General features: G+C 35.8%; 1 protein-coding gene across 1 annotated transcript in view; it reads left to right on the forward strand.

The window, feature by feature from the left end:
• LOC139735655 (uncharacterized) overlaps nt 1-26486 on the forward strand; it is a 175616-nt gene extending 149130 nt beyond the window's left edge. The window contains exons 14-33 of the mRNA XM_071646406.1: nt 1697-1858; nt 3135-3272; nt 6147-6272; nt 9314-9436; nt 10337-10462; nt 11092-11217; nt 11953-12072; nt 13075-13203; nt 13734-13859; nt 15574-15702; nt 16228-16353; nt 17578-17703; nt 18712-18897; nt 19070-19195; nt 21061-21186; nt 22743-22877; nt 23967-24092; nt 24496-24741; nt 25836-25967; nt 26266-26486. Coding sequence (XP_071502507.1) covers nt 1697-1858; nt 3135-3272; nt 6147-6272; nt 9314-9436; nt 10337-10462; nt 11092-11217; nt 11953-12072; nt 13075-13203; nt 13734-13859; nt 15574-15702; nt 16228-16353; nt 17578-17703; nt 18712-18897; nt 19070-19195; nt 21061-21186; nt 22743-22877; nt 23967-24092; nt 24496-24741; nt 25836-25967; nt 26266-26486 — 2855 coding nt within the window. The remainder of the gene's footprint in view (nt 1-1696; nt 1859-3134; nt 3273-6146; nt 6273-9313; nt 9437-10336; nt 10463-11091; nt 11218-11952; nt 12073-13074; nt 13204-13733; nt 13860-15573; nt 15703-16227; nt 16354-17577; nt 17704-18711; nt 18898-19069; nt 19196-21060; nt 21187-22742; nt 22878-23966; nt 24093-24495; nt 24742-25835; nt 25968-26265) is intronic.
• Nucleotides 26487-26842: the final 356 nt, after the last annotated feature.

Below are 26842 nucleotides of genomic sequence, written 5' to 3' on the forward strand. Positions count from 1 at the left end.
ACAGCCACTTTTCCATTTTTTATATGATTTGATGGGTTTAATGGTGAGAGACTGGTTTACCTGTATGATCCATTTTCATCTTCCCAAGTTTCTCCTTCCCAAGACCTGTCTGACTTGCAAAATAAAAAATAATCTTCTTATTTTGTCCAGCTAGAGGAAAAAAAGATATGTTACTTGAAGAAGCAAATAATATATACCCTAATCATTACAGTTTGCACCAAGCTGCTCTTGATGAACATACTTCTATTTATGCATACATTTAACATATGAGTTTTTAGTTTGGCTTTGTGTAATGAACTCATGGATATGTGGAACACAAATCATGAAATGTGTAACATTTCTACAGAAAACCTTTTTATTATGCTGTTAAAGATAAATGCATGTTAACAGGGGTAGCTGCACTATTAACTATTGTGCCAATAGAAACCATGTTGCAGATATTAGTGTGTTTTCTTTATACCTTTAAGGAGTCACCATAGCTTTATGTTTCAGTGGATTTTTTTTCAGTGCTTTGGTAGGAGTATGTTTGATGGGATGTACTCCAGAGAAATTAGAGAGGAAAACCAGCATGAGATGTGGTTAGACGTGTAATGCTCGGTATCTGTAAACCAGATACCCCAGTGAGGTGCACAGAATTAATGGCTCAAATGAAGTCTAGTGGGACAGAGGTTTAAACACGTCACCATGAATACCATGAGTCAAATTCTCAGAGTGTCTCAATTTCAGCCTATATGTCTACCCATCTATCTACCTACATATGAAGAGTTTGTTTGCAAAAACCGATAAGTCCATTTTTGAAGATTTTGAAGTACGATCTCTGTCATAAAGTACAAAATAATACCTTTTAAATGATATATTGGTCACTACATAATAAAGGTACATTTTTGAAGTTATGTTCAAAAGAAGCAAAAATTTTCTTGTTATTTTCTTTATTTTCCTTGACCTTTAATCGCAAATATCTCCATTTGGCAAATTTAATATGGACTTATTGGTTTTTGCGAACAAACTCTTCATATCTATCTATCATCTATCTATCTATCTATCTATATCTATCTGTTTGCCTATCTTTCTACGTACCTATCTATCTCTCTATTTATCTACTCAGTATCTATCTATCTTTCTATCATCTATCCATCTGTATATCTATCTATATATCTGTCTGTCTGTCTGTCTGTCTATCTATCTACCTGTCTATCTACCCACCTATCAATTAATAAAGTTTGTATTCATGCGTGCATGTGTGTATGCATGTGTGTATGTATGTATGTATGTTTAATCTATACCTTTGACCTTTGACCTTATTCTTAGTTTTCACTTTTGTTCACTTTGATAGATCAGTGTGGTTGTTCTTGCATTTTTGTGAGAAGGGGTAAACTTTCTTTTTCTTGGAAGATGCTGAATCACACAAAATCTCTCATTTCTGCAGAAGAGTTTGAAAGTAGAATTTGCACGAAATGAGGATTTCCAAAAATGCAACTCACACAATGTGGCAGAAGGTACAAAAAGCACAACACCCAGATATGAAGAATGTCCGACCATGGACCCTACCGCCCATGGTCAAACAGTTAGGGAACTCATGATATATACAGCTTTACAAGCTTAAGTGTAAGTTTTAAGGTATTAGCATCACCATGGAAACAAGAGGATTGTGCCAGTCATGCTTGTTTTTGTGTTTTTCTTTTCTCTAAATGTCCAGTGGAGGCAGACAGGAAGGAGTGCTATGGCAGTATCGCTGACCCCCTGAACCTCTGCTCTGACCTTCTGGGATCCAATGTCACCAAACAGGAATGCTGCTGCACCGTCGGGGCGGGATGGGGCGACGACTGCGACCTGATGATCTGTCCCCAGTCTGGCACGGGTGAGTTTCTTCTGACTCACCTGTTTGTTTTATTCCCCTCATCCTCCTCCCCCCCCCCCCCCCCTCCTCGACCTTCCTCTCTTTATTGATTTTTTTCTACTTCAAACTCTAGGCATATGTGCATTTTGTAAGAATGTTGATAAGTCATGGTCTTTTGTCTTGATGATTAACAATGTACTGCTCAAAGCGTTATACTTGACAATCAAAGCCATCCCTCCATCAGTTACAAGATACAAAATAATTTTAGGGTGTCAAATCTCATTACCATAAGACTCAGCAAAGAAATTTGCATTTCATTCAATTTTGGCAGCCTTGGGAAGGTCAGAATGAGAGGCTTTTACATATGACAGCGAGGGGAGAAGAATAAATGTAATTCAAATTTGGAAGTAATGATAAGACAAGTGTAATTCACGACACATTGGTTTTGGAGAGTTTCATCCTTTGAATTGCAAATAGTAATGATATTCAATCTGTAACCTTGTGCACATGTTATGCTTCCATTTGTCTACATTATATTTCTATAAGTGTGTAACATTGAATGAGATATCTCAGTACATCTTTGATATATTGCAATGTTTGTAATTAATCTATTTAATGATGCAATAAACACTAATTATGGACAATAATAATCATGTAATTTTCTATAATGAGGCTTCTCTTCCTCACTTCAGACTCTCTTTTCAATAGTTTTATCAATTAAATCAAACTGAAGAAAGAAACATGTAGGTCATTAGCTGGTAAATGTATTAGCTTGTATCCTTAGGAGCTCTCACCATGTTACCAGAATTATACTTTTGGTTGTAACCTTATTCTACACATATACATTGTGTTATCTAAATTCATGCTGTGGACTTGTGCAAAAAGGGATGGGGATTTGTCGAGGGTTGGAGTACAAAATTCCTTTGAAACTCTACATTCTGTGATATGATGATGGGCTGCAACATGGATGTATGTCACAGTTCTATCAAATGGCAGAGTAATCCTGTCAGCCATGCCCCTGATGACATGGCAGGAATGGAGAGGTAAGATTTTGACCAGATGGGCCAGCATCACCACCAACACTTAACTACTGTGTCTTCCTCTTACTATCCTCAAAACAGCTGTCATACATGAGCACCAAGTTTCATATGAAGTATGACATGGCAGCAGTCAGTGATGTACACCAATATTTTGCTCTCCATTATTATGTTCATGTGTCTGTCTGTCTGTCTGTTTCTCTGTCTGAATGACCGTGTGTGTGTTTTTCCTCCTGGATTGCTCTCCCACCTCGCTACAGCTGCTTACAATGAGACGTGTCCCGTTGGCAGGGGAAAGCATGTGATCACACAGCGAAACCCGTCTGACTCCTCCCTCCTCCCTGCCTACCCGGAGGCTGCTGTGCATGCGTCCACTGGACAGGAGGCTCATATCTCAGGTAGGTGACCTGGCACAGAGCCTTCTGACTATGATGTCTGTGCCTTTTTTTTTTCTTATTTCTTATTCAATAGTTTCTTTCCATCAAAAAAAAAAAAATACATGATACATTTCCTCAGAGGGATGGTACAGTTTCGGTTGAGATGGGGCTTCAGTTTTCTTGATGATGATGATTTTTTTTTTTAGATAATGAGAAAGCTCTTATAAAACATGACAGAGTATTAAATTTTAAAAAGAATTCAAAATTCATTTGATGAATTTGATGAAAATTGGTTTTGAAATGGCTGTGATATCCAAAACAAAGCAATCCTAATAAAAGTTGGGTTCCACCTTTTATTAGGATTACTTTGTTTTCTTTGTTTTTGAATGTCGCAGCCATGTCAGACCTTATTTTCATCAAATAAGCTTTGAATTCCTCTTAGAATTGCTTGTAAAGTCTTGTAAAGTGCTTTCTTAGTAACTAACAAGGTAAAAAGCTGAATCCTCACCTCAACGAATACTATACCATCCCTTTAAATTTTTGTGGGGGAGGGGATGTGCTTGTCTCTTTCTTTTTTAATTTTAATTTCAATTTCAATCTATTTCAACAATTTCTCAAATGGTATAATACAAATGGAAATACCATGATAATGATAATAGCAAGATTTGTTGTGAAATTAAGTATTCTAAAAAAAAATCGGATTGTAGAAACTTTCAATGAATGATATAGATACCAGATACAGTATATTGCTGCATTTTCTCCTTCTTATCCTATCACAAAACAACTAAGAAAATGTCCCGGGGGGAGGGGAGATTCACAAATTGATGACCTGGTTTGTGTTACCGAAAAAGAAAATATATCTCAATGCTTTCTTAGGGTAAGATTATTTGTTTGAATTACGATATTTAGCTTGAATTGATTTAGATGATTTTGCAGAACATTCCACACATCTCAGAGGGTACTCAAACTAAATGTGCCGTGAAGCAAGTAAATGTGATAATATGTAAGATATTAGGCAGGGGTGTGCAAGCAAAACAGGTTGCTAAAGTGACCAGTATGCATTCATTGTTATATTTCCATCCATGTGAAGAGCTTCTTTTTTTTTCTATTTAGAGTTTTGCTATTTTTGTTGCTTCAACAAAAAGCAAACAGTTTGTAGGCCTGTATTTGAAATATGGAAATCCTACAATCACATGGTCTCAGATGATGAACTGAGAAATTGTGCACATGTTTTTTTTCTTTCTTTTCAGTGATATGATTATGATAGAGAAAAGTACCATCAATTGCTGTTATTCTATTTAAATATTTCATTTTAATATTCCCTTATATAATATAGACTCCATTAATCAATTACTTTCAATTAAAAAAAAAAAAATCTTTTTTTCTTTTCTTTTTCAGCTAGAGTTGTGAATGAAACAGTGTTCACTACTCTGAGGTCTTGTCAAAACCTGATTGGGCCTTTAATTCATTTGCATTTTGTTTTGGTGTTACATTAAAGTGAAAAGAATGTATTTTTGTTGTTGCTGCTTTTCCCTAAAGGGAGCTGGGGAGGGGTGATTGGGTATGGGAGAAGGAGAATTAAAGAACAAGTGAGTTGCATGTTCAACCACTTGACAACAACAACAACAACAATAAAGTATGTGTGGGTGTACCACCTTTGACTTGATATGGTTTGACAGTCCAGTTTTGAAATGTCTAAACACCAGAAGACATATGTGCGGCATATCTTCCCATTTTTTCATCCTTGCCCAAGAAATTATTGTGACAGCTGCGTGAGGCAATGATGAAGTAAGAGTCGTGTTATTGTTTCCATGGAATTTAGTGATGATATAGCATCCTGGTTTCCACCGAGAGACCCCACTACAGAGAGAAAGAGAGATAGGCACGTAATTCTGTGTTTATACGGGGGTAAATATTATTCTGCAGCCAGAAAATTTTGGGGCTGCCACCTCAAGTGCAGTCACACAGGAATAAAATAAACACACAGTAAGATGGCATCAAAAGTAGATCAGCACAATGAATTTTGTGGTGTGGATCCTTACACACTTCACATTTGTCAATGCCATTGCAGTGTGGCAATTCGATGATGTGTCAGAATTCTTTTCTGCCATAAATTTGCTCAACATTTGAAACTCGGCCTTTGTGAAATTTTGTTCAGCAATTTTGGCTTTAAGGTACTCCTTATTAGTCTTAATTGAAAAATCGTCATCTGTCATAAACACCTTTGAATTGTTGCTAAAAATGTACCTTCAACTAAAGTTAAATACCTATCATTTTTTGAACAATGAAAAAAGAATGCTTTTAGATCTACACTATATTTCTTTGGAGATATATATGTGCCTTTTACGTGCCGTCATGTTTTGCTGTGTTCACCCTGTTTTATTGCAGCTTACAAGATTTCTCATCAGCACTTGGACTGCCATAGCACTGTTTTTTTTTTCTGACAACTTAAAAAATCTGACACGGCCAGCATCCACAGCAATCATGTCCTGTCACGTTTGCCTGTCTCGTCCCACCGCGCTGTCTCACGTCCCCTGTTTTGTCCACGGTGGCCTGAAACGAGACTGTCATGACCAATGGGAACATGGTGTACACGCGTGCAGTATTAGGCCCAGTGAATAGGACCATTCACATACTCTTCAGTCTTTATACCCCCCTCCCCACCCCCAGTTTGAGCTTAGCAGTGCACATGGTAGCAGTAGTCATGCCCCTTTAGAAATGGCATGTGATTCTCTTCGCCTAAACAGTTCTTCCAAGGGGATGTACAGGCATTAATGGCATAAAATCGTCTATAAAGAGCATTAATTACTACCTTTCCTGTTGGATTTGGATGAAACCAAGCCCACCTGAAACAAAAACCAAACTTCTGTGCCCAATCTTGTCGAAAATCCACAGGTATCAACGAATGTGAGATCTTCCCCGGAATCTGCGGCGCCGCAACATGTACTGACCAGGAGATCCTGTATGACTGTGAATGCCCAGAGGGTCACCAGTTTGACCAAGAAGAGAAGACATGCATAGGTCAGTGTCCAGGTCACCATGAGTCATGTGTTTACAGGCCTCATAGTCCTCCCTTAATCATTCCCTTTTGGACCTGCCACCTTTTGGCACATTGCATGACAATACAATGTCTGTAGTAATCTGTCAGAAATGAGTCATTTTACCCAGCTGTGGGAAGTGTTTATTCCTGGATGTCAGCCCATCATTTTGAAAGACTTGAGAAGTATTATTAAACTTTCTCTGTTTTCACGGTTATGCGATGGCAAAAATATGTGTTAAACAAGTAAATGTTTATAACAGAGTTCAAAACTAATAAACTCTCATTTTTGTTATCTGAAAGGAATGGAGGGTAAATTGTGTTCAGGAATACCAGAATTTCTTTTTAAATGCTTTTTGGTGTCTCTTATCTCATGTAATTTCTGTGAGTTAAGTGTGTGTGTGTGTTTTGTTGTTGTTTCTAATTTGCAAACCCACAATGGGAAATTATAAGCTCAGCGATCATAGGGAAATTTAACTTATTTCACTCAAACACAGAACTCCATTATGATCAGTGCTCATTCACAGCACAACATTTAGATAACTTTGAATGGTGATCAAAAAAAAAATTCCCACAGAAGAAGGATGAAACCATGACTGATTATTATTATTATCATTATTTATTTGGCAATTCAACATAAAATACAAGCGGACATAGAATACAAACAGAAAATCATATTACATAAGACAGATATAAAGATTGTGGTGATTAGGTGATAAAGTGAAAGAATCTTGCAAAATAAAAACTTCAACATCTTTATATGAGTAGGTAAATTGATGAATGCATGCATAAATTGATGGATACAAAATTGTACAATTATCTGAATGAATGAAATAGTAGGTCATTAGATGCAGATATTCAGAACATAGCAAACTAGGATATGGAAAATTGTTTTCATGAGAACATACCAGTCATATCAGCCCAGATAAATAAGATATCGAAATGTCATTGTCATCCAACTTCCAGTCTGTTCTCACCTTCTCCTACAGCAAGAAAGCACTGAAAAAATGGATAATAATTAGGATTTTGAATAATGTATGAAGAAAAGAGAGTGAGAGGAACAATAACAGAAACATTTGAACATATAAACATACAATGACATATCAGAGACATGCAGAATAGGAAATGTGGGGACTCAGTATTCGTCTTTTTTCATTTTCATATGAATAACCTTTTGAAGATAATGCTAAGATGAAATGGCTGTGTAGAAAAAGAGATTTAGAAAGCTGTGAAATTATGAATTTGTCTAAGAATTTTGCATCACTTCTATATGAAGGCACATCGGCTATAGTCAGGATATATCAAGAGACATGGAGTGGAGATCACAACATATGATTCTACATCAAATGTCCTATGTAAAAAGAAAAGAAGAAACAAAAACAGTTGTATGAAATTTGTTTTTGACTGATATTAATTCAGGCAGCATGCCAGATTCAGTGCAGGTTTAGGAGACTGAGGTGTTGAAATAGTGTTTGTGCAGTACGTGTCCTTCCATTTACATCTATTTTATGACTTCTGTAAGTCGGGACTAGTGATGTGTACGAGAGTGTTTACAGTATCACGATGTTCCAATTATGTCTGTATTTCCTGCCCGCTCAGCGGTATATACCAAACATAACCATCACAATTGACTGGAACTGACATTTATTATCTCTGAATGTGTGATGGCTTCCTGAGATTTGCTAAATTTGTCATTGTTTTTTGTTTTTTTTTACCAGACGGTGATAATTTTGTTGTGGGGTAACGACAAAGAATCAGACATAGACATTCTAGGTCACCATTTCTCCATTTTTTTTTTTTGCCACCATAGTTGTAGTTTGATCGATTTTGTTTTTCCTTCATAGAATCAATTTGATTGTTAATTGGTAATTATAGCAAAATTGGGCAAATGACACTGAAACACAGCTGGGTCCATGGTGGAATTAGTTACAGTGAGACAATCATTTGTAAATGAGGGTCCGTCATTACACAGAATTTGCTGTCCTACAAGCCTTGGCTGCCATTTTGTCTATGTGTCTGTCTGTATCCATTTCCCCCTGCTGTCTCTCTAAGCCAGGAAATTCCCCTTTATGGGGATGGATATGTGCTTGATTTGCAAAATGCATTCTCTAGTCTCTTCTTGTACTCCTCTTTTTTTCTATTTTGTTTTTGTTGCTGTTTTTAAGCTTCCTGTAGGCAATCTCTCTTCATTCCTGTCTCTCTCCCTCTTTTTCCCCATTTTCCCTCGATGTTATTTCTACTTTTCTCTTTTCTATCAATCCTTGCCACAGTGGTGAGCAAATTTGGCAGTATGAGTTCCCCCATGAAGGATTTTTAGTGTTTGGTGGTGATTTTTTTTTTGGTAAGCCTGAAATTTGACTTTATTTCCCCAGTTTGTGTTGTGCTTATCCTTTGTAAGGGATTTTTTTTTCTTTTCTCACTTGAGCATTCTAATCAAAGTACCACATGTTGTCAAGCAATTGGCCTACTTGTTTTGAGCATTTTCATACGTGTGTACAATGTCTCCTTCATCAGTTTCTCTTTCCTCATGGATGATCTTAACTGTCCAAATTTTTCTTTCCATTCATCAACTTCCACTTACCCAATTTATGATTGTATCAGGGTCTCTGTCTCTATATAGCTAATTTACTCTTGGTAGCCTCTGAAATGACAAAAGTGCTGTGGTATTCTCAATCCTTTCTTGACTTGATCAAGGTGATTCAAGTTTATTACATGTATCTTATTTCATGCCAAATTCTTTTTTAGCAGATAGTACAAGCCCACAGTGTCCTTCTCTATTTCTTGGACAGACATCCCATCGATTGTCCGCAAAGAAACTGATCAAATACCACTACATTTATAAACAGCTTTGCCATGCTGAAAATGTTGTATGAATATTACACATCCAAACTGGGGAAGTAACTATCCTTCTAGCATGTGAAAGCAAAGATTTAAAACCTGTCCTCAGCAGCAGCTTGGTGCATGAGTCGGTATAAAGCTCTTGAGCAGTCATAAATTCACAACTGATATTTCTCTTTATTTTCAGTCATAGACCACTGTGCCACACCCGGTGTTTGCGGGAATGGCTCGTGTGCCAGCACCAACGCTGGGCCAGAATGCACTTGTCCAGAAGGTTATGGATTCAGTGATTCCCTGAGGACTTGTGCAGGTATGCCTGTGGTCATTAATACATTCATTTCATATCAATTAAATCTTGATGTGCCACGTTCACACAGTTGCCAAAATTGACATATTTTGCTAGAACATGCCGAATAGTTCCTCACACAAATTAAATGATAAATCTCAATATGCCATTGTACATCAAAAGAGTAATAGCCATAGCTTTGTCCAAGAATTTACAGCACAGCAAAGCTCGCAATTTTCAATTTTCTATACAATTAGGCCTACTGTACTGTATTTCTACCATAATGCTTCTATAAGAAGTTACATGGTTTAAAAAAAGGAATGTTATCTGAAATGCCAAATAAACTTATAATAATAATGATAATGATAATAATAATAATAATGATGATAATAATGATGATAATAATGATAATAATAACATTAATCATAATAATAATAATAATAATAATAATAATAATAATAATAATAATAATAATAATAATGACAATAATAACATTAATAATAATAATGATAATATTAATAATGGTAATAATAATAATGATAATAATAATGATAAAAGTGCTCATGCGGTGCAGTCTCAGAATGATTTGGCACACAAGAGGTTTTACACCATGATGCATGATGACACAAAAAGAGTTTAAAATTTTGCTTCTATGAGGTGTGCTGATATGAAGATGAAAATCAAAGCATCATTCTTAATATCGATTTTTGAGGAAGAATGCACCATTAATGGAATTTTCAATTTGCAGAGAGATTACAGAAAGACACAGACAGAGGAGTAAATCAGGAGAGGAGATAATAAGAGAGGGAGAGAGAGAAGGAATGATAGAAAGAAAGAAAGAGAGAAGGAGAGAAAAAAAAGAATACTGATAAACAATATTAACAATGAGGCAAGTCAAGTTCATGTAACCACATTGTCTTCCAGTCCAGGATTATTGTGTGGTGTATCAGGGAGTATGCGGCAATGGAACTTGTGAGAGCCTGACCAGTGGCTTCCAATGCTCCTGTCCACCAGGCTACCGTTATGACCAGGACCTGTCTATATGCGCAGGTACAGCAGATGTAAAACTATGTTCTGGTCTCTTTTTTCTTTCTGTGTTTATTCATTTCTTTATTGTTTGTATGTTCATTTATTCTTTTTGTGTCTGTGACTGTTGTTAGTTTGTTTGTTTACTCATTTATTCATTCATTCAAATCAATTTTTTCTGAGCTTGGTTGAGTTAAATGATCTTTATGTATATAAAATGCAGCAGGCACTCTGTGTGTTTTTCACAAGGTTAGAATGCAAGTACTTCACCTCACTACTAAACATCTTGCAACACTTGCATCCTCCCTGTTTCAGCATGTATGTAGCAGACTAGGATGTAGTATGTCAAAGTTAAATTCCACACCATGCTAAAATTTACTTCAACAAATGGAATAAAATTCAGACAAACAAAATGCTAGTAGTTTCATCAAACTTGGACATATGTGATAAGGGCTGTATCTTTTGAAGGTTCCTCATGTTTTATATAAATGAGTGACTTTGCTTTGAAAAGCTACATCAATGCAAATTAGTTGAAGCGTTGGTGACATGACATGATAATGTGGTGCATGCCGAATTCTGGCATTCTTCCATCTGTTCCATCACCTCCGATATTTCAAGTGAGTTCTCTCTCGATTGGATGTTGTACTTCACAGTCGAAAACTTCTGCGTGGTCCTGGATGGCATCTGTGGCAATGGGACATGTGTTCCAACAGAGGATGGTTACGACTGCACATGCCCCGTGGGTTTCCAGTTTGATAATGATGCCGGAAACTGCCTTGGTAAATAATGACAGGAGAAACAGTAAATGTTATCGTAGTAGTATTTAGTGATAGATAGAAAAATAATTATGTAATCTAACTCAGCATTAGATTTGTACATCTGCATGATGTGACTTCCTTTTGTAAGTTTCTAATCAGTTTGACAATGCACAAAACAATTCCGCAGATTATAGTACTTTACCTATGATCAAACTTTGCCCCTCCCCCTCCGATACATAGGAAAGGAATCAAGTGAAAATGTTTACACAAAAGGTCTTTGAAAGAAGTGAATGATAACACTGAGATAATCCCTTGTCAATACTAAATAGTCACATATGTTTGTCTCAGTAGGATGATGAAATTGAATGTTAGAACAAAATTTGCATCGTGATGAATTCTATGTTTTTCCCCAAAACTGAGATGAGACCCCTGACATTATTATGCATGTTTGCCGCAGCATTCTCTTATCATATGAGACTAATTTGGAAGAAAAACTATTGTGTGATTCAGAAGTGTACATACATTTTAATTGGTGTCTATTCATATACATACTTATATTTCCATTCATGTATCTACCTAATCCATTCACATTTATGTCTATGCATCTGTTTTCTAGCATAAGATGTTTATACTCATTTTTTTTGTCACATTTCTATCTATACTTATGTGATTCTATGTCATCCCTCCTGCCATGCACCTCTTGCAATGTGTAGTTTCTGGATCTTTTTTTTCTTTAATAAATTTTGCTTTTGGCAGACTTTGACCTGTGCAGCACCTTAGGTCATCTCTGTGGAAACGGAATTTGTGTTGATGCTGGAAGAACCATAAAGTGTGTGTGCTCCGTTGGATACGAATTCAGAATGAGGCAGTGTCTAGGTGAGAGAAATATACCAAGAAAAAAAAAGAAGAGATTCAAGATTCAAGATTCAAATTTATTTTCACTTCCATCAAATAAACAAGAAATTATACACAATGTATATGCAAAGGATATTTGTAATAATTGCAGAATGTGATTTAACAAAATACATATGAAAATGAGTAACAAATTAAAAAAAACCCACAATTATATCTTTTTTGATATATACATAAAGCATATAATACAAGTTAACTAAGGATGGGGATGGAAATAGAGGGTCCCACTAAGAAGCAAAGCCTGTACGATATGGGACCCTCCGAAAATACACAAGACAACAAATAAATAAATATATATATATATATATATATATATATATATATATATATATATATATATATATATAAATATATATATATATATATATATATATATATATATATATATATATATATTTGTGAATCTTTGAATAACACAAAGAAATGGACAGTGCATCATGTTTATTTCTTTCTACACTGATTTTACAGAACATCCTCTATCGTCCCATGTTCATTGAAATTAATTTTTCAGTTCCTGCTGTTTTGTTGAGGAATTGATTACAAGGAAAGAATCTTTCTGTTTCTGTCCACCCATTTCTGTCCATCTTTTCAAAAGTATTTTGCCTATCATTTGTGAATGTGCATCCCTTGATTGTTACAGATGCAGGTATGTGATATTATAGGGCTAATTAAGCCTATGCACAACTGATGATTACCAGTTCCCCCTCCCTCTCCCTCAAAAAAAAAAAAAAAAAAAAAAAAATATATATATATATATATATATAATAATGTTGTGCTTTGTCAACCTTTCAAAATATCAAAATAACCTTCCAGTTTTCATTCATATCTACAATAAAATCAAATATAGTGAACAGTGATGTTTTTGTGATACAATCTCTTTTCAGGCATCCCACTGTCAGCAATGCTTTTAAATGGTTTTAAAGATCTCGTCTTCTTGTTATTTATCCCATTTGGTGCAACCTCAAGATCTGGATGAGTGCTATTCCAGTGAGAATCCGTGCGGCTCTGAGGCCAGGTGCGAAAATATGGTCGGATCTTATCGCTGCGTGTGCCGTGATGGATTCGACTTTGATCGTGAGGAGAAAACCTGTAGAGGTGAGGCATCTGTTTAACATTTGACCTATGTTCATCCATAGGTTTCTTTTTTTTGTCACCAATTCTTTTAAAATGACTGATCCCAAATGAATGCTATTATAAAGTGAGGGAATTTGCAAAAATACTGTATCATTTTGATAGATGCAGTAGTTATACACATAACATTATTTTTTTCTTTTTTAGGGGAGAGAGGTTCAAAGATGTAGCTTGTCATTAAAATTAAGTACAGACAAATTCAGAAAACCTTTTCATTTTATCAAGCTGAGAGTCAAAATATTGAACTCTATATTTCAGTGTATTTGCCATTGATATAAATGACGGTATTTACAATAAAAGATTTGCCAGAAATACAGAATAAAGTGTTTGAAAGGCATAGGAAGTAAAAAAAAAAAGACTAATACCTTGTGCAAAATGATACATTTCAGTATGGATATGCATAGAAAAATTGTCTCTCCAAAAGAGGTATAGGCCTAACGTCATGCTCTTCATGGAACGGTTAATTTGCATCATCATTTTAACCTTTTTTTCAGACATCAATGAATGTAGGATGTCACCTGGGATTTGTGGAAATGCAACATGCACAAACACAGCGGGCAGCTACCGGTGCTCATGCTCGTATGGATTTATGTTTGATGAGGCTCTCTCCCTGTGCATAGGTAAGATTTCTGATTGAACTCAGTATGGTTCGAAAGTGTCAATTCAATTCAATTCAAGTCTATTTCCACAAATTCAGTTAAAATACATACAGAGAGACAATCAATCAAAATATACATTTATATACAAGACAAAATTATTTAAAGTAAGTACATAGTCATAATTAAAAAATGTGTGATGAAGATTGACGTAACAATTTGAGTATTAACCCTAACTAGGCTGGGGGGGTGGGGGTGGGGGGGGGGTCTCCGAGGCCCCCCCTCGACGTTCCGTGTGATATATCACTAACGCGAAAAGCTATCGCCGTGACGTTTCATGACTTCTTTTCTTTCAAGTCTCCCGCATCTTTTGACACCAAATTTGCGATGCCCGGGCGCACGGTTCCGAAGTTGCGCATAAATATGTATGTGCGTGTCAGACCAAAAATTGCCCAAAAACGTGAATTTGTGTACAATTTCAAAGCAAACTGTGCTAGTTTCAGGCAAATTTCATAAAAACATGATTATTTAGGGGTTTTGTTGATTAAAATCAATTAATAACATATTTTCTTGTTCGGAACAATGTCGTGGACAAGTTTCATCAAAAAAACAATGAAATACATAAAGTCGAAAAAACAAAAAAATACATAAGAAATTAAAAAAACAATAAAATACTTAAGAAATTTTTTCTGATGGCACAATTTTTTGTCCTTATATTTGCTCAAGACACTAAAAAAAATATTTACACAAGAAATGTGCCCATTTTGAGCTTTATTTAGTGTTTTATACCAAATTGTCTGATTTCATGCATCATGATGCATAAGTTAGCATAATTTAGCATAAATGATAATTTTTTTTTTTTAAATCTAACTTCGTGGCACTTTAGATTCCATCATAGGCAGTGTGTGTGCCAATTTTCGTCACTATCGCGCGGTCAGTGGCTGAGATATCTATGATCTACCTAAGTAGCCCGGCCTAGTTAGGGTTAAATAGTGTTGGAAATCAGCAGTAGGCCATTGGCCTTTTGAGGATGATCCCATTAATAAATTTACAATGTTGAAGCTGTACGTCATTATATCATAGATCGCAAATCACATTAAAAAAAAAAAAAACGGGCACAGATTTGCAATGAATAAGGACAAGGAAAAGAACATCCAAAAGAAAGGGGCCCAGACATACCAAACGCAACTATTCCACTGGAATGTTTAATACATGTATCATGTGTGTTTACAAATGTATTATGGAGAAGTGAATAGAGATATTCTGGTACGTTTCAGGTTCTGCTATGGGTTCTTTATTGTGGGTAGAGAAAGAGAAATGAAGAATGAAAAATAAATGTTCAATAATTAGATAGAAATGGTTGTATGACTATTAACAAATAACTAAATCTATGAGTTTAAGTGTTATGTTCTAATTTGCAATTTTAATGACTTCTGACAACAATTATGATTGGCTTCTTTAATAGAAAAAAGGAACTATTCAGACTCTTATATTGATATTTAGAACTATTCACTGATGAATCACCAATGTAGATATCAATCAAATATCTTTCTGTGCATGTCTAAATTCACTGAGTTCCATCAATTTAATGTGATTTTCTCTATTTGTGCATGTAACAAGTCAAGTTGCAGTCATAGACTAAGTGGATCTAAGAAGAAACAAGAGCTGACTAGATTTCAACGGGATTGACTGTAATGAAGTAGCATTTTTATACGTGCATGTGAATTGCACTTTTCAGATTCCAATGAGTGCGCAGAATATCGCGGAATCTGCAGCAATGGGACCTGTATGAACACAGAGGGTAGCTACAGGTGCATCTGTCCAGCAGGTTACGAATACGTCAGCGGCAACGGCAAAGGATGTCTCGGTGAGCAATTGTCGATTGGGAGAGTACCAGTATATGTGATTTAGAATTGACATCAGTGACTGAGAAATTGTAGGTTTTATTTTTTTATCACATCTGTTTGTTATCATTCTACTTCTTTTCCCTTTTCTCCTTTATCATCTTTGTTTTATGTCATTTTAGGCTGATTACATAAAGTATGCCATGGATTTACTGGAAGTAATGTCCAACTAATGAGATAAGAAATTTACCTACTAAATAAGGACCATCATCCTAGAATTGTTTTTAGCGTATATAGAAATAAAATGTCAATGGTGCTAATCGAGTTAATGAGTCTTGACTGATATGAAACATCAAATATAGGCCTACAACTGGTACGAATGTACCAAATGTACCAAATGTACAAATATACAAATGGTACCCCAGACTTGATATTGGGGGCATGAATGGGACTGCTAGATTTGTTACCCACAGCTCTGATAGTCTGAGTAAATCACTTTGTTCTTACCCACATGCTGCCTATGTTGAATTGTCTGTGCCATGTGACAGACATAAATGAGTGTGAGGCCGACCCTTCTCCGTGCGGGGATGGAGCATGCTTCAACAGAGAAGGAAGCTACCAGTGCGGCTGCGCCTCGGGGTATACCTTTGATGAAGAGCTGAGAGTTTGCATCGGTAAGACTGGCTAATCTGACAAAGATGTGAACACCTCTTCCTGACATTTTTCTTTAAAATCTCTCTCTCTCTCTCTCTCTCTCATTTTCTCCTGTATGAATTTAGTACTATCCTGAATGTCTCTTCCTAATTAAGTCTCTTTATGGTTTTCATTCGGTATAAATTAAACAAGGTAAAAGCTTGGAAATGTGGAGGGCATTTTAAAGGGGATGGCTAGTAACTGATCAGTGGGAATCAGTGGGAATGCTGGAGGATGATTGTTCCAATCCTTGTGGGATTCATTTAAGAGTACATTATACAAACATGTATATCTATTGTTCTGTGAAAATTATTTGCTTCAGAATGGTCTCATATTCAAGTAATGTGCAGTTTAATGTTTCCAGGTTAGCGTCCCTGGTCAGTTACGATGGATTAATCTGCACATTACTTGAATATGAGACCGTTCTGAAGCAAATAATTTTCACACAATAATAATAATAATAATAATAATTGCATTTATATGGCGCTTCATACTGACGTTTCTAAGCGCACTTTGCTACTCATACAAATAGGCTAGAAAACACAATAACATTAACAAAATTAACGTTAACAGTAACAAAAGAAGAAAGAAAAGAAAAGAAAAGAAAAATACATGTGATACAATGGTAGAAACACAACAGTAGAAATATAATGTACTCTTAAATGAATCCCACAAGGATTGGAACAATCATCTCCCGGCATTCCCACTGATTCCCACTGATCAGTTACTAGCCATCCTCTTTAATAGGACCTTGTAAAATAGCTTGATTTCAAACTCGGGTGTTTTCACACCCTCTGAGCAAGTAGTACTCCACTATGTTCTTCATCTGTGTACACAAAAAGTTTCTGAAGATATTTATTATGTAGGCCTACATGCTTTTTTATACCTGTTGAAGACTGATCGATTAAAAAGTTCATGGACATAACAGTGTAATTGCCCTTTGATGCAGAATTTTGATTTGAAAGTATGCATGAAATATGAATCTATTTTATTTGAGAATAAGATATTTTCCACACCCAGACTTATTGCAAAATATGACAGGCTTTATATTATACACTAACTAAAAATCTAAAGGAATGCATTATGTCAGTAGGATATATGTTCACTCCCCTTTGACGACTTCTTTGTCACACATACTTTTTAGATTCAAAGAATTCTAATGACTTTTTGTTGTTGTTGTTGTTGTTGTTTTTTCTATTACTTAGATGTGAATGAGTGCCAAATAATGCAAGATGTTTGCGGCAATGGCCAGTGTGAGAACAGCGAGGGCTCTTTCCGCTGCATCTGCCCTCAGGGATCACAGTTTGACGAAACAAGAAGACAGTGCATCAGTAAGATTGGCTGTGCTGTTGTTCTATGATTGGTTCTCATGGTATAGATGTGTTTGCATGTAGGAAAGAGAACTACTGAACATAATGAGCAGATAGGATCTAAAGGATCTTGTCACGTCAAGTAAATTTACCATGAGAAAGACGCGCTATACATCCGTTGTATTACAGGTACTATTATCATATGGCAGACAAACAAAACACTGATAAGCAACACATTGGGACATGATCAGTCACCAACTCTGGAATAATAAATTAGCTTTGTCAACTTGCCAATAATTTTCGTGTTTATTCTCTTGTCATGACATAATCATTCATTTGCAGATTGATTTTTGTATTTGTATTCCTCTTACCAGATCTCTTCTCAAATTTATCACTCTGAAAATCAGACATTAATCTTCTATAAAAAAACATAAACAGACTTGAATTTATGTCATTATTATATAACTCAATGACACACTGTGTGCAGCTGCTTTAATTGCTTTGTATGTGTAATTTGTGAAATACATTGTGTGCAAGATTGTATGCAAGCACTTTTTAATGCATTATAAAATGAATAGGTGTTTTTTTTTCCTGCATGGATGGCATTAAATCTTGAACATTGTGCAATGAAGAAAAGATATCTGGATGTCATCAGGAGTATCATTTTGATAGCTTCAAATAATGGTAAATGATACCATGATGAGAATGATTAATATTGTTATCACTCAGTTCCAAATAATAGAGAGGAGTAGCCCACTACAATCTTAACCCATTGAGGATGGACTGATTTTGCTACAACACATATTTCCCATAGATGCTTGCCCAAGTATACTCGGGACTCATCCTCAACGGGTTAAGTGATTGACTGATGTATTTCTCAAATTCTACTTAACACAAAACTGGATTGTTTGAATATGCAAAACACCATCATGGGAATTAGGAAATATTGAATTTTTGTGAAAAGACCTGTTAGAGGATGTACAATTGTACCTCCCATTGATTTCTCCAATTCTGGATCACTACTAACAGCACAACCACCAAGCACCACCAACTTGGAGGGTCACACCACGTCCCGCAATCCGCCGGATGAAAACACCTGCCTGTCCAGGCCAGACATGTGCGGAAATGGCACGTGTACCGTGGCACCTCAGGGCGGTGCCATCTGCACCTGTGAAAATGGTTTCCAGTTCAACCCGATCCTCAGGGCTTGTGTCGGTAAGGTTTTTTTTGGGAGCATTTATCATCACCCTCATACTCTTATTGTAGGCGTTTGCATTGTCATCATAACTTTAATAACCTTGCAAAGAGTTATTTTCTGTTGTGTATAGATGGCATGCAATCATTTTTCTTCTCTCTCTCTCTCTCTCTTCCTGCAATGAATTGCCAGATATGGACGAGTGCCTCCGTGATCCCGAAATCTGCGGTTCTGCAACCTGCCAGAACAGAATAGGAGGGTATTCCTGCGTCTGTCCGGAGGGATACATGTACAAGAAGAAGAAGAGGAAGTGTGCAGGTGAGATGCAGCAATGCCCTTGTGACTTACCAAATGTTGGTGTTGTTCCAATGGGATTGATGATGATAATGATAATAATAATTGTCGATTGCCATGTTGACTATGGCAATTAATGGCAGAGTTGATCCATGATGAACCTGATCACGGTTCAGGTGATGAAATTGATGATTGATAACAAGGAGATATGATATGGATTTAATGCTTTGTTGCACAGAGTGATTATGAATGTTTTATTGACTGACACACTTTGCAATGACAAATGATATGCGAGAATTTTACATGGATATACGCATCACCCTTCATTGACATTGAGTTTTTATAATAGATATTCTTCTAATTGATAGGAATATTAACCTCCTCCTAATGTTGTTATTTTAGTGCATTTATTGCATTTTTATCATTTTTTATCATGTGACTTTTCCTCTCTGAATTCACAATTGTGTTCTCTTTTTTGTGCACTTTGATGTTTTTGTAACCCAGTCTATCAATATAACTGTGTTTGTTTGAACAATTTCTATATTATGACTCTTTGTTCGAATGTGACGCAGTAAAAGGCACATATTACCTTTTCTAATGTGTTGTGTGTCTTGATTACGATTTCTCAGCATTTTCGATATAGTATGCACCTGTGCTGTTTCACTTGTTGTCTTTCCTCTATGAGCCATGATGCACTGTTTTCTTTTTATTCTGTCCAGTTGTGATTCCCTGCCACAGAACCATTAATGCCGTAAAAAAACAAGCAGAAATTGTAAAGATGAGCCACGTGAATGTCAAAAACAAAGCCAACATCAAACCATTGAAATAAAGCTGATGATCCATTTCCATAACAAATTAGTTCCAACCACACCATTTGATCTTCAGTGTACTTTTTTCTCCATGGCTGAGATCATTGGATCAATGAAGGAAAGCAACATGTAAGGAGAAAATATTTGAAAGAACATATTGAGAAAAAAAGAGAGAAAGTGAAGAAAATTAACCTTTTCTTTGTATTTCAAGTATTATTTGAATTTCTGATGTGAAAGATAGCCCTTCCCTTTTGCATTCTTCCCAAATAGCACAGAACACGATATATTCTACCAGAATGACAAGACTATTGTAAATCTATAACATTTATGTGATATTAGAAGGTTGTTAGCCGTTAAAATTCAAATAATGCACGAAACGCTCACCGTAACGTATTCTGTGTACTAGGCACAGCTGCATACATTAATCCTCCTGTGGTTGTAATAATTATACTTATACTTCGAACAAAAGATGTGCATATTAAAGCTGTCAGCTAGAAATGAAGAATTCACTAGCTTCTCTTACTTTGTTGTCGATAGCAAATAACAACACACCACTAACATGAACTACACGTGCAACTATAACAAAGTGCATCACACAAGTCTGTAAAACTAGACTAGTAGTTCAGATTTTAAATTTTTTCGTAGTACGAAAAAAATATTCAAATCTTAATGGTCAATTTACTAAACAAATAAAGACCCTCTTGAGTTCAAAATTTACAGGAGGTTTCCAAATAATGTTTTCTTCAATACCTAAGTGTTCTCACCAATTTTTCAAAAATTTGCATGTAAAAGGGATTGGCTGTCTGTAATGCACGCATGCATATATTTGTAAAATTTTTGAAAAGAACATGGAATACAATGGTCTCACTCTGATTTTAAATGAATTTCAACTAATGTTGACTTTGTTTTCTTTGTGTTTCGAACTCTGAATATTCTAAAAATCATAAGTTTTTTAATGATTCTTAGTTGGCAGGCAGTCGCAAACTGAATCCTGTGGAATGTTATTTCAGTCCAGTGATCTGGCTCCTTGCTCGCTGGTGTTTTAAGATATGCATTTCATTTTTATTTGCCTTTATTTAGATCTGAATGAGTGTAGAAGATATCCCACTTTGTGTAATAATGGTCGTTGTGTCAACAAAAAGGGCAGCTTTGCTTGCATTTGTCCTCCCGGAGAACAGTTTAGCTATAATAGCAGGCGATGTATCGGTAAGAAATTTTCAGCGTAAGTGTAATTTCATGGCGTTGTGACAAGCTCTTGTTCATAAATCTTGCCATTTCTTGTGGATTGTATTTGACTGAATCTGATCTGTGTACCTTTGTTAAATTGTTTCTTTGGGATCATTTGTGTTTGTGAGAGAAATGCTTCATGCGAGTTTGTATTTCATGCTACAGTCTGGCATCCTCGCTTTCTCACATTTCAGTTGGTGTGAAATCAAGTTGTTGGAATTGAAGATGTCCCGACATGACAGAACTCAAAATGTATCTCTAAAAACAATCTTAAATACTCTTAAATTTTGTAAGCTCGATACTAGATGGTGGAGGTGTGCTGTATGGACAATATGTGAACCAGAGCTTGTCACATTGCGAAAGATGGCATTCTCATCAGCTTGTGTGCTATGCAGTGGATGTGTGTATGACTTGAATTGCCCCTGGTGTTTTCTTCTTAGTTGAAAATATATTTTGGAGGCATTGTATCCTGTCATCAAAATTACATTCCTAATGTCTCTTCTCCAACTGTTTACTCCTCTACATTTTCCTATATCTTCATCCTAATTTGTGCATGTGTATTCATTTTCTGAAATCTTCAGGAGATATGTTATGGATGTATTTAAACTAGTTTTGCTTTATGATGTTTCCCAAAAGTAAGCCAAGAACCATTTTCCTCTCTCATGTGATATAATCTCTCCTTGCTTTCGTTGCTTATTAAAGCAAAAGCAAAAGCAAATAAAAAATGCCATAGAGAAAGCAGTAGTAAGGCAATGCATCAATGTGTCCCGACTGTGCTCTGTAAAATTAAAAAGTGCAGATTAGCAACTGAGCTTATCAAAGTTTATTGCACAAGTATTTGCAATTAATATCGGTTGATTTGCCTTTTCGCAATGATTTATATTGGATATATTTTCTCGTCATGTTGACACTGTAATTTTAATCACTTACATGAACTGTTTGGCCCTTTTTTCCTTTTTGTTATTTCTTAAAATTGTAATTTCATTACGGCACATGACATTTTCATGGTTTATTGTTCAGAAAGAAATTTCTAATATCTGTATGATTTTGCTTGATTTTTCAAAAGTATTGAATGTGATTTGGTAGAATTAACAGATTTTTTAAAAATCAAATTAAATGTATTTATTCATTTATTACTTTTTTTTGGGGGGGGGAGGGTTGGGGGGAGATGGGGGAAGGGAACAGTGAATGATTTTGCGTGAAGTTGGTGAACAGTGATGGTAGATAGCTTTTATGTTATTGTAAGTCATTGACAACTCGAATACAAAGTTATTGGACTCTCAATGTTTCCATAAGGGATGTCTGCTATCTGATAACAAATTTCTTTGTTTATCTCCCGTGGTATGCATATTCCTAGATATTAACACAAAATACAAATATGCTTAGCATTTCTGCATTTCTGAAGGTAAAATTTAGCATGTCACCAAGTTCCAATGAAAATGTGTTGGTGCACAAAGAAGTATCATTCACAGGCCAATTTCTGCGTTGGATAGATTTATGCCATCACTTCTCTACTACCATTTGCATGCATACAGGTATTAACACCATGGATGCCTGCGCACGAAATCCGGGAATTTGTGGGAACGGCACTTGCATCTCCCGGGGACACAGCATCGTCTGTGAATGTCCCGAAGGATTTGACTATGAACCCTCCTCCAAGCTTTGCAAAGGTGAGTTGTATGCCTGATAGGCTCAAAATATGGTTGCAAGTTGTCTGCGCGAACATTGATTTCTGGAGAAGAAAGTGGTGTCAATTTCAGTTCCTTTTTACAAAGGATGTCTCTATAGTCTCAGTAGGGAGGTCCAATATGTGTCTGATAGATCTATTGATTCTCTGAACATAACTGAGATTTCTTCTGTTCAAGCAGTTTGTAAAAGTTAATATACTTTGTAGTTGGTACAGCATTTTCTCTTTAATTTTCTCAAGCACTAAATTGTGTAGCATTCTGAACGATCAAATGCATTGTCATTATATCATTATTTTAGTGATAATAGATGATAATTAGTACCAGAATTGATAGTAATTATTAGATAATATATCAATAAAGAGCAGAACCCATTTACATATATTCACCTATGCTACAATAACTCTTGTGATAAGCTTAAACAATAGTGAACACTTAAATGAAGAGATATCCTAATTTGAATAATGTCGCATTTGGGGATTTTGTGATTTCTGATGGCAAGTAATTTCACAGTATGGGAGCTGCAAAGGCAAATGCTTTTTCTCCTAATGTTATTTGTGTTTTATATGTTGGGATTTGTAGAAGAATCTTTGGAACTGTGCAAGTTTTGTTTGTGAGATATGAGAAGTAATAATTCTGTAATATAGCCAAAGGCTTGACCAATATGTGTCTTGTACAAGATCAGCAAGATCCTAAATTATATACATGTTGGTAAATTGAAAGTCAGCGCAGATCTCTTGTTATTATTATTATTTTTATTATATTATTATTATCATCATTATTATTATCATCATCATTGTTATTATTATTATTATTATTATTATCATTATTATTATTATTATTATTATTATTATTATTATTATTGTTGTTGTTATTATTATTATTATTATTATTATTTTTATTATTATTATTATTATTATTATTATTTTTATTATTATTATTATTATTATAATTATTATTATTATTATTATTATTATTATTATTATTATAATTAGCATTATTTGTATTATCTTACCATGATTGTTATCCTCTCTGAGAAAGCTACATTGTTTTGTCCACCTCTGTTGCCCTCAGCCATCAATGAATGCGACATCCCAGGCAAGTGTGGGTTGGGTGCCATGTGTGAGAACACAGCATCCGGCTTCCGCTGTCTCTGCTCTCCTGGCTTCATCTACAGCTACCAGGACAGGATATGCAATGGTAGGTGTGGAGTAGAGGCTGGTGTGTAGTCACACCTGCGTGCTACTGATTGGCCAGTAGTTGTTGATTTATGCCTTCAACCCCTCCTCCTCCTCCTCCTCCTCCTCCTCCTCCTCCTCCTCCTCCTCCTCCTCCTCCTCCTCCTCCTCCTCCTCCTCCTTAGACTTATTTATGTAAAGCTAAGAAGAAAGGAAAAGAATACATATTAAAGGTGTTTTTTTCTTAGGGTTCTTGATTGCATTTATATAGTCTTGATATCACGTATATGAAAGACTAGAACTAGTACTAAAAATGTAGCGAGAATCAAGACATTTTTCCTGATCTCTGCAAATACATCCTATGCAAATACCATGTTATGTAACACTACATGATAAAAGATCAAGCCGCTGGTTTGCCATTGCAGAAATTCCAAGACCTCCTCTACAGACAACCACCGGAAATCGCCCGCAACCCCAGCAGCCCGTTGATCCAATCGTTCCCGTAGATCAAATCATTCCCGCAGATCCAGCCGTTCCGGTAGATGCGGGTCCCAACGAGTGCGACGCTTTTCCAAGCCCTTGCACCAATGCGGTTTGTGTCGACACAGCTGAGGGATTTATCTGCCAGTGTGTTGCAGGGTATCGTCAAGTTGACTCCGTGACATGTGAAGGTACGTGCCGACAGGACAAAGAATCTATACTTATTTTATATGTTTCTATACATTTTTTTTTTGTATTTATGTTAGTATGTTTCTGTTGGAAATGGAAAAATATATGAATGAGAGCAAAATATTTACAGGCATCATCACAATGAGATGACCAATAAATTGATGGAGGCAAAGCCTAGAGTGAATTCAGCACTATATCAAAGATACCACTTAATCGTGATCTAAGTGTCAATGTAAATCTGAAAAGCTGAGGTATATCAATCTTTTTACTGAACACCCCCTATGAAACTTTCCCAATAGAAGAAACTGTCTTTATAGCCTGTGTAGTAAAGTTTTATATTAATCGTATCAATATCTGACAAATTCTGCCTCACAAGCAATGCAGCTGAAATTAGTGAAGCACTTTCAACATTTAAAATCTTAATCCTGCTTGAATCTTTCTTGCAGCCACATTTAAACCGTGTTTTCCCAGTTAAATTTGCTCGAACAGGTTGTGAATTTACTCTTTGTCCTCTGTAAGTCATAGGCAATGTTGCAGGGTCAGGTATCTTACAACATTTCACCTATATGCAAATGTTTCGATCGCCTGTGGCTTAGGTCTGAACTTACAACATAGTAATTACTGGTATATTGTTCAATCTGTAAATCTTTGTGAGAATCTGGAAATTTTTTACACAACATCTGTGCATGTGTTACTTAGTGGGTAATTCATATTTGAGTAGCATATATCACATTTTCATGGATGGGCAGATATGTATTCTACTATTTTGGCTAGTAATCAATTGGTAAACTTAAATCTAAATTATGGGCGTAGTTTCATTTCTTTTTTTCTTTTTTTTTGGTCGCCGCTGTAGCGAAAAATGGTGTAGGAAACTCATTGCACATTTGCATTAGAATTGAGAATATCTTAAGAAGTAAATTTCATTGATGTCTATGTTCCCCATCCATACTGTACATCATGTTAAAAGCAACAATGCTGGGGACACCAAACTTACAAAACAAAATGAGACAATGACGCACCTCTGAAGCACATTGTGGTATATGCTCATAGTCAACATAATTTCTTGTATCTTCTAATCTTTGCATCTGTTGCACAGATATCAATGAATGTGAGGGAACTGACGGACATCATATGTGCATGTTTGGGAACTGTATAAACGAGCCAGGCACTTTCAGATGCGAGTGCCCCGCCCCTCTCATTTTGGACAGTACGCAACGCAGGTGCATTGGTGAGTTTTTATGTTTTCTGATCAAAGATTTTACGTTTTTTGGTATGCACAAGTGAATGGCAAGTCTCACTCAACTGGCATTATACCACATCAATAGGTTTTAAATAGGCTACATCATGAAGTGAAAGTGTTAGATTATATTTCTTTATCATTTTTGTGCTTTGGTGGAGCATGCATTGTTCAATTTTGACTTTGACTTCAATTCCATGAAATGTTGCACTAAGATATGTGAGGATTATATCAAATCAAAGGATTGATCAGTACCGATTCATACTCGTGTGTTGGCATGTTATTGCAGAATTAATCGGGCCCATTAATTACGGCGGCGGTGCAAACCCCCCTCAGGAGGAACTGTTGGACACCTGTTGGGGTCAGTCTGGCACCAATGAGGATATCTGCACCAACATGGTGATGGAGTCTATTACTTACCAGGAGTGCTGCTGCACAAGAGGGGTCAGCTGGGGCACCAGTGAGTGCAATGCCTGCCCCCATGCCAACAGTGGTGAGTCACAAGCCTAATCAACTTTACAGTTTAAAAAAAAAATCTACACATTTTGTTTGTTGGTTTTCTGTCTTGTTTCAGTCACTCAGAGCATTTACACTTGCTGAAAACCAGTGTCACTTTACTTGACCTTAAAGAGAATCCACCCTAAAAATGAATAAACTTCAAAAGAAAGAGAAAAACATTCCCTACAGAATGATACAAAATAACAAAAATCTGATAAGAAATAAGGAAGATATGACATTGTGAAATTTCACATTTTTTCGGAAAACATTTCTTGACCAGTCCTTATGAATATTCAGAATCTCATATTTCAGCTGTATGAATATAAAACTTGCCTTAAAACCACCCAAAATAAAGAACAAATGTTGAC

The sequence above is a fragment of the Diadema antillarum genome, unplaced genomic scaffold (genome assembly GCF_040938485.1).
Source record: "Diadema antillarum isolate AM-2024a unplaced genomic scaffold, OU_Dant_1.0 seq00000590_RagTag, whole genome shotgun sequence".
NCBI lineage: Eukaryota > Metazoa > Echinodermata > Echinoidea > Diadematoida > Diadematidae > Diadema > Diadema antillarum.